Raw genomic sequence first — 8,285 nt, 5'->3', positions numbered from 1 at the left:
TCCTCTCAGCCCTGGAGGAGGAGGGAGAGTCCTTCCTCCCCTCTCCCCCCTGCTCCACTCCCCCCCTCCGTCTACCCTCACGCACCCTCAATCAGTCCCCGCCTCCAGCCCTGACCTCTGCCCTCGGTTTCTCAGGCAGGTCCAGGGCCAGTTCTCCCATGACGTGATCCCTCTCCGATGCAGGGCACCAGCAAGATAAAGGACTGGGGCTGAGCAGGGTGGAGGGAGCATTGGAATGGCACTGAGAGCAAAGGCAGAGGTGTGCATGGCAGCACCCTGGCTGTCCCTACAAAGGGCACGGGCACTGGGCACCAGAGCCACCCGGGTCCCCAGGACAGTGCTGCCCTTTGAAGCCATGCCCCGGCGTCCAGGCAACAGGTGGCTGAGGCTGCTGCAGATCTGGAGGGAGCAGGGTTATGAGCACCTGCACCTGGAGGTGCACCAGACCTTCCAGGAACTGGGGCCCATTTTCAGGTAAAGCCCTCCCTGGCCCTCGCTGGGAACACCCAGAGCCCTGTCCCTGCTGCCCAGGACCCTGCCGGGCACACAGCACTGCTGTTCCCAGCAGGCCCCAGCACTCTGCATCCTTTGGAGGATGGGGAGGGAGTGCTGCATGTGCTGGTCTGTGGTTCTGCCAGTGCAGGGGATGGTGCAGAGCAAATCCCAGCTCGCTGCAGAGAGGGCAGGACTCAGAGGCACTAAAGTTGAGAGGTTCCGAGGAGCCAGCAGGAGGGCTTCAGCTGTGAAGCCGCTAATCCCGGAGCCAGGAGGGTGGACGGGAGACACTTTGGATTGGAACTGCAGAGTGGGGCCGGGGGGACATGACCCCGTCCAGCAGGGCCTTGTGCTTGGCCCCACAGGTATGACTTGGGAGGAGCAGGCATGGTGTGTGTGATGCTGCCAGAGGACGTGGAGAAGCTGCAGCAGGTGGACAGCCTGAACCCACGCCGGATGAGCCTGGAGCCCTGGGTGGCCTACAGACAACATCGTGGGCACAAATGTGGCGTGTTCTTGCTGTGAGGGGCGAGTCGGGAGCTGAGAGCTGGGAGCAGGGTGGGCAGCCTGGGCATGGAGAGGAAGCAAGAGAGGCAGGACCTGAACACACATCTGCCCTGGGCCTCTGTGGTGGGCTGTGAGGGTGAGCACCCAGCCCGGAGGATGGCCATCCTGTGGAGTCAAGTCTGCCCTGCAGCTGCGGGAAGCAGGACAGTGGTGGAGAAATGGGCACGGGCACCTCTGCAGAGGAGAGAACGCAGAGCAATAAGCCTTTCTGTGTAGTGAGAACCTGCTCTGCACCGACCTTGGCGGCTTCTTTCTCTTGCGGTCTGAGGACTCTCCTTCCCACGGGTCAGAAAACTGAGGCCCTGAGAAGGGGACTCCCACTGGCCCAGGTCACAGGCTGTGAGTGCTGAGCCTGGTGTTCACCGGGACTGCAGCCTGCCTCAGGGCGCTCGTGGTCCCTGCTGTCCCAGCAAACCCTCTTGATGGGGACAGTCCCGGGCAGGAGGCAGGTGGGGACGCAGGTGGCTGGTGGCTCCATTGTTCTCAGAAGCAAGGCACGAGGTGGGGCGGTTGATGACACTGGGGAGGATGTTTCCTGGCCGGTGGAGAGGGTGGTGCCTGGTCAGGTGGACAGGGAGAGGCTGGTGCTTGGAGTGGGTCACCTGCAGGGATGTTGCCATTAGGACGGGGGAAGGACTGGACGAGGATGTCACAGTGGCGACAGCCCCCACTCCACGGCAGGAGGATAACGCTCTTGGGAATAGTGGGATTTAGGTAAAAGGGCACCCGTGGGTAGGAACCTTCACTGAGACTGGCCTATAGACAACATCTGGGTGGGAGTCAGGACCCCGGAAGGCAGGTCCGGGAGGCTGGGTGTGCATAACAGAAGGGAGGAGAGTGCTCCTGTGTGTGTGCGTGTCTTGCATCTGTGCACATGCTGTGTGTTCCTCTGTACCTGCATTTGCACATGTGCTGTGTGTGCATGTGCGTGTACACAAGTGTCTGTGTGTGCATGTATGATGTGTGGTATGTGTGCACGGGTGTCTCTGTGTGTGCATGTGCAGGTGCCGGCATGGGTGTAGTGTCTGTGCACACGTGTACATGTGTCTCTTCACACACGTGTGTTGGGGTCTTGCACGGGCACACGTGTGCTTGTGCGTCTTCTGCCTGTCATCACTGTCAACTCGGGACAGCAGCCGGCTGGACATAAAGGAGTTTTGTAGAAAGTTGGCTGACAGGGGAAATTCTACCCCACCATTCCCTGGGGGCATCCATGGAGACCCAACGCATTCTGGCTGTGGGTGAGGATGGCATGAAGCACAGAGCTCGGTTCCTGCCCTGCAGAAGATGCAGACACTTCACAGGAGCTGTTGCCCCAGAGGCACTGTGCTCAGGACAGGGAAGGGTGGGGAGGAGAGGGCAGCCAGAGTCTCTCCCCTCAGGACACAGTGTGGGTGAGGAGGGCAAAGCTTGACAACAGGGGTCAGTTCCTTTCTTGCAGAAAATACCTCCCCCCCACCACAGGGAGGGCCTGCATGGGTGAGGTGGTGCCCAACTCGGGGTGCCAGGTCCCAGGAATGACCTCAGTTACCCCATCAGCACCTGCAGGCAAAAGCTACCGTCTCACCACTGCTTAGACCTGAGTGGCCTTTGCCCAGCACCTGGAGGCTGCTCTAAGAAAAGGCTGCAGCTCGAACACAAACAGGCAGCTTCCGCCAGGCCCCCAGTCAGCTCCCTGCAGGCCGATTCCCCTCGGGGACAAGGAGGATGGGATACGGGTCAGGGCTGTGTCTTGCTGGGGCGGCCTCACAAGCTCTGCCCTGGCCTCTGTAGGAACGGGCCTGAATGGCGCTTCAATCGATTGCGGCTGAACCCAGATGTGCTGTCGCCCAAGGCTGTGCAGAGGTTCCTCCCGATGGTGGATGCGGTGGCCAGGGACTTCTCCCAGGCCCTGAGGAAGAAGGTGCTGCAGAACGCCCGGGACAGCGTGACCCTGGACGTCCAGCCCAGCATCTTCCACTACACCATAGAAGGTGTGGGCCAGGTGGGAAGGTCCAGCCTCAGAGACCCTGGAGTGGCCAGGGACGGGGACGGGGGGCTGGAGGGAGTGGGGGGAGGCAGCCCGGAGGCCCGGGGCTTCCTTGTGCTCAGCAGTTCATCCTCCCCGCAGCCAGCAACTTAGCTCTTTTTGGAGAGCGGCTGGGCCTGGTTGGTCACAGCCCCAGCTCTGCCAGCCTGAGCTTCCTCCATGCCCTGGAGGTCATGTTCAAATCCACCGTCCAGCTCATGTTCATGCCCAGGAGCCTGTCTCGCTGGACCAGTCCCAAGGTGTGGAAGGAGCATTTTGAGGCCTGGGACTGCATCTTCCAGTACGGTGAGGCCAGGGACCCAGGCAGTGCTATGGGGAAGGGACACCATGGGGGCCCAATTTCTCCCTCTCTACCACTCAGCGGGGAATGGAGGTCACAGGGAGGGGCCAGGGGTTCCTCACAGTCCTGCCAGGGAGATCGGCGTGAGTCTGGGGCTGGGCTGGGCCGATTCGGGGAATTTGGTGTGAGAGCAGGGAGACTCGTGTGTTGGGACAGGCTGGGCAGGAGGAAGACACTGAAGCACGCTTCCCAGCACCAAGGTCTGAGGGCTGTGTCCCGCTCCCCGGACAGGTGACAACTGTATCCAGAAAATCTATCAGGAACTGGCCTTGAGCCGCCCTCAGCAGTACACCAGCATCGTGGCGGAACTCCTGTTGAATGCGGAACTGTCGCCAGATGCCATCAAGGCCAACTCTATGGAACTCACTACAGGGAGCGTGGACACGGTCAGGCCGGCAACCAGCCCCACCCAGAGAGGGTGATGCCAAGTCTGGTTCCCAGACACTGCCTGCCAATGCCACATGGCACCCACGTGCCCCATTCCCAGGCTACGGGCCCCACATTTCTTCCTTGAGATTGTGATGTGATAAACACATTTGCAGGTTGCCTTGGTTGGAATGGGGGTTCCTTTCTCTGGAGGACTCAGGGAAAGGGGTTTGGATGGGAACTGGGATTTCAAGTTTGGGCCCCAGGGCTCTGTCATGCTCAGGGCATGCGTGTCTCCACCCCTCACAGGGAGGTTGTCCTGGGAGGGGTGTCCCGGGGGCTGAGTCCTCCTGTGCAAGGTCTGACCCTGCAGCCGTGGCTCCCGCAGACTGTGTTTCCCTTGTTGATGACACTCTTTGAGCTGGCTCGGAACCCCAACGTGCAGCAGGCCCTGCGCCAGGAGAGCCTGGCCGCCGCCGCCAGCATCAGTGAACATCCCCAGAAGGCAACCACCGAGCTGCCCTTGCTGCGGGCGGCCCTCAAGGAGACCCTGAGGTGGGTGCTAGCTGAGCCTTCCCTGTGGCCCTGGCCCCTGCTGGAGAGCAGCCCCCACTGGGTGGTGGCAGACAGAAGCTGGGCTGATAAGCAGCATCACCCAGCAGCCCATTCCCCCTGCACCTGCTCTTCCTCTCCCTCAAGGACAGGGAGCTCTTCTTCCTCTGGAATCTCTCTTCAATGCCCTGGGATTAACGTGGGGCATGTCCTTCTGGGCTTGGGGCTGCTCAGGTTAGGGGAGGTTTGGCTGGACTCAGCAGGTGCCAGGAAGCACTTCCTCAAGACCTGGGCTTCCCGTGGGTCGGGGACCTCTAGTGGTGGGTCTTGGGTAGGAAGGCTGCAGAGGGCACGGGAAGCCCCGTCCAGCTGAGGACCCTTTCTGTGGATGCCCCCACCTCCAGGCTCTACCCTGTGGGTCTGTTTTTGGAGCGAGTGGTGAGCTCAGACTTGGTGCTTCAGAACTACCACATCCCAGCTGGGGTGAGTGAGCCCCACACCCCTCCAGCTGAGAACCTCCCTCCCCAATCATTCCCTGATCCCCGCTCTGCGTCCGCAGACACTGGTGCGCGTGTTCCTCTACTCGCTGGGTCGCAACCCCGCCTTATTCCCGAGGCCTGAGCGCTATAACCCCCAGCGCTGGCTAGACATCAGGGGCTCCGGCAGGAACTTCTACCATGTTCCCTTTGGCTTTGGCATGCGCCAGTGCCTGGGGCGGCGCCTGGCAGAAGCGGAGATGCTGCTGCTGCTGCACCATGTGAGCAGGCCAGGGCTGGGGAGGGGCCTGGGCGGGGTCCAGGCAGCATGGGCGGGGTTTGAGCAATGTGGGAGTGGCCTCGGAGGAGTGGGCGTGGCCTGCATGTTTCCTGGACCGGGTAGGGGGGTTACTGGGAGAACCTGGGCGAGGTTGAGGCTGTGTAGGTCCTGGGCAGAAGTTGGTATGGTGAGGAGGGTACCATCTGGGTGAGGCTGCTGTTAAACAGAGTCAGATGGGAACTGGGGAAGTTGGGTGGAGCCTGTACAGGATAGTGGGGCTTGGGCAATACTTGGGCTGGATACATTCTGGGTCTGGGCTTTAAGATGGGGCTAGTCAGGAATGAAAGAGGTTGGGGCCCAGGCTGCTGTTCCCCCTTCAACATAATCCCTGCAACTTTGCGGGTCTGAGGAGGCTGCACCACGTCTATGGGCTGTGAACCATGCCAGATGGCAACCTGGCTTCTGTCCTAGGTGCTGAAACACCTCCAGGTGGAGACACTAACCCAAGAGGATATAAAGATGGTCTACAGCTTCATATTGAGGCCCAGCACGTTCCCCCTCCTCACCTTCAGGGCCATCAACTAATCACATCTCTGCATCCAGGGTCCCAGCCTGGCCACCAGCCTCCCTCTCTGCCTGACCCCAGGCCACCCCTCTTCTCTCCCACACACACAGCGTCCTGAGCCACCCCTCTGTCTAACTAGCCCCAGCACAAATGGAACTCCTGAGGGCCTCCAGGACCAGAGTTTGCCAGGTTAAGCAGCAATGCCAGGGCCCAGCTGGGGAGGATCTTTCTGACAGGGCCTGACCTTGTCCCCAGCCCCACCTGGCCCCTTCTCCAGCAAGCAGTGCCCTCTGGACAGCTTGACTCTACCCCTCCCAATGCTGGCTCCAGGCTCCTTGTGTGGCCATGCAAGGGCACCGTGATTCTGTCCCTTGCCCTCCTGCCTACTCTCACATGTCCCTGTTCCTCTCCCCCGGCCACGGCCTCTGTGCAGACTGTGTCAGAGTCATTAAGCGGGATCCCAGCACCTCAGAGTGCAGTCAAGCTCCCTCCTGCAGCCTGCCTCCCAGGCAGCTCGAGCATGCCCTGAGCTCTCTGAAAGTTGTCACCTGGAACAGGGTCCTGCAGGGTAGAGTAAAAAGACCCTGTGGTCACTTGTCCTGACACATCCCCACTTTCAAGTGATACAACTGAGTCTCGAGGGACGTGTGTTCCCCAGCTGATCGTGTCAACCTCATGCCCCAGGCCTCGTCTTTCATGGACCAGGCCTCGTTCCAGCAGCGAGTGTTGGGTCCTCTGCTTCCCGTGCTGTCCCCTGGGGAAGGTCCTGAGGATACTGTGAGGAGATGGAAGGGTCATGTGGGGTGGGAATCTTGGGTGTGGTTCCAGAAATGTTTCTGGCAACAGGAGAGACAGGATTGGGCCAACAAGGACTCAGATGCCTTTTATTCACTCATTTTTCTGGTTGATATGGAGCCATGCCATGTGCCACGACCTGGGGTGGGCACAGGGAGGCTGCAGTTCCCAACATGAACCTGCCTTGGGCCTCCTGTGCTCCTAATCCAGCAGAGAGAGCTGACCCCTCCTGAACGGGCCACTCCACAGTTCTCCCGTGCAGGGAGAGAAAGCACCCAGGTTGAGTGCACGCCCAGCCAGACTGTCTTTATCTCCAAGGATTTTCGTCAGGGTAAAGATAACCGCAGCCAGCTCCTGGTGGCTGATGAGGATCAGAGCGTTTGTTCCCCCATGAAAGGGGAACCCCTATGGCATCATTCCAGTGGTGGTCAGTAGTTCCAGGACGCCCTGCAGGACTCAGCCAGCACAGGGAGAGGAAGTGCCCCAAGTTGGGAGCACACCTAGGTAGAGTTCTTAGTGTTAATCTATTCAGGCTGCTCTAAGAAAATGCCATAGACTGGGTTGCTGACAAATATTAGAATTCTATTTCTCTTGGTTCTGAAGGCTTAGAAAGCTAAGATCAAGGTATCAGCAGGTTCTGTGTCTGGTGAGGACCCACCTCTTGTTTCACAGGTGAAACCTTCTTGCTCTTTCCTCACATGGTGGAAAAGGGCAAGACAGTTCCAGGAGACCTCTTTTATAAGGATGCCAATTCCATTCAAGAGGCCACTGCCTGCATTCCCTTCCCCTCTCAATGGCCCTGCCCTGCTATTACCATCACCTTGGTGACTAGATTTCAGTCTATGGATTCTGGAGGCAGACCCAAAAATTCAGATTAAACTATTCTGCTTCTGGTTCTCTAAAATCTACATCCTTCTCATATACAAAATACATGCATTTCTCCCCCATAACCCCAAATAATCTTAACTCATTTTAGCATCAACTTTAAATTTGTAGTCCAAAGTGTAATTTAAATGTTATCTGAGTCAAATATGGATAAGACTCAAGGTACAACTTATCCTGAGTCCAACTGTTCTTACTGTGAACCTATGAAATCAAACATGTTACGTGCTTCCAAAATACAGTGGTTGGAGAGGCATAGGATAAACATTCCCATTCCAGAAAGGAGAAACAGGAAAGAAGAAAGGAGTAACAAGTTTCAAGCAACTCCAAAATTGAATGTGACCAACAGCATTAAACCTTAAGCCTCAAGAATAATCTCCTTTGACTGGATTTTCCATCTTCTGAACATGGTGGTGCAGGGATTGTTTCTCCTGGGGCTTCAGGATGCTCTGCCCCCACAGCTTTGCTGGGTGCAGCCTGGCTTGCAGCTCTCATGAATTGGAGTTGCATTCCTGCAGGTCTCCCAGACTGGAATCAGGCACGGGTAGCTCCACCTGCCTGGGATCCTAGGTTGTCCTGCTCCGCTGGCACCATTAGGCATGGCTTTCACAGCAGCCCTCTGCCTCAGTCTTGTGCCTGAAGTTCTGGGCCACTCCATCCCTTGATATCCAGGTGAAGGCTTCCACACCCACAGCTCATGCAACCTTCACTCCAGCAGAAATGACCCTATGCTGACACCACCAAGGTTTACTACCTGTGCCCTCTGGAGGGGCAGCCACTGTGGCACATGACACACATAAGCTCACTGGAGCCCACCTGGGGTAGTCAATGAGCAGAACTCCAGCATCTGGGGAGCAGAGCCTTGAGGTAGTACAAGGGAGTGAGTGCCAAGGTTTTACAGAAAAATGCAGTCCATCCTTTAAAAATATTCTGTCCCC

The 8,285-nt window shown here is 58.2% G+C and overlaps 1 protein-coding gene across 3 annotated transcripts; it reads left to right on the top strand.

The window, feature by feature from the left end:
* Window positions 1-214: 214 nt before the first annotated feature.
* LOC105536287 (cytochrome P450 11B1, mitochondrial) lies at window positions 215-7,719 on the top strand. Of its 3 annotated transcripts, XM_011975623.1 has the most exons (11): window positions 235-474; window positions 569-703; window positions 861-1,016; window positions 2,226-2,303; window positions 2,836-3,035; window positions 3,173-3,376; window positions 3,663-3,817; window positions 4,186-4,352; window positions 4,754-4,832; window positions 4,909-5,106; window positions 5,577-7,719. In XM_011975623.1, exons 1-11 carry the CDS (start codon window positions 236-238, stop codon window positions 5,688-5,690), a joined length of 1,725 nt encoding a protein of 574 aa, XP_011831013.1. In that variant the 5' UTR covers window position 235; the 3' UTR covers window positions 5,691-7,719. The 3 variants fall into 3 exon arrangements, with proteins under 3 accessions (XP_011831014.1, XP_011831016.1, XP_011831013.1); XM_011975624.1 differs by lacking the exons at window positions 569-703; window positions 2,226-2,303 and having other exon boundaries at window positions 215-474; XM_011975626.1 differs by lacking the exons at window positions 569-703; window positions 2,226-2,303; window positions 4,909-5,106 and having other exon boundaries at window positions 215-474.
* Window positions 7,720-8,285: the final 566 nt, after the last annotated feature.

Source organism: Mandrillus leucophaeus, unplaced genomic scaffold (genome assembly GCF_000951045.1).
Source record: "Mandrillus leucophaeus isolate KB7577 unplaced genomic scaffold, Mleu.le_1.0 Scaffold158, whole genome shotgun sequence".
Lineage (NCBI taxonomy): Eukaryota > Metazoa > Chordata > Mammalia > Primates > Cercopithecidae > Mandrillus > Mandrillus leucophaeus.
Note: the sequence above shows the minus strand (reverse complement) of the source record. Positions and strands in the feature narration are given on the sequence as shown.

Excerpts from the sequence above, each read along its gene's own strand:
- LOC105536287 (XM_011975623.1), top strand. The coding sequence starts at position 236 with ATGGCACTGAGAGCAAAGGCAGAGGTGTGCATGGCAGCACCCTGGCTG. Across the intron at positions 4,353-4,753 it reads GCCCTCAAGGAGACCCTGAG|GCTCTACCCTGTGGGTCTGT; the intron begins GTGGGTGCTAGC and ends CCCCACCTCCAG. Across the intron at positions 4,833-4,908 it reads ACTACCACATCCCAGCTGGG|ACACTGGTGCGCGTGTTCCT; the intron begins GTGAGTGAGCCC and ends CTGCGTCCGCAG.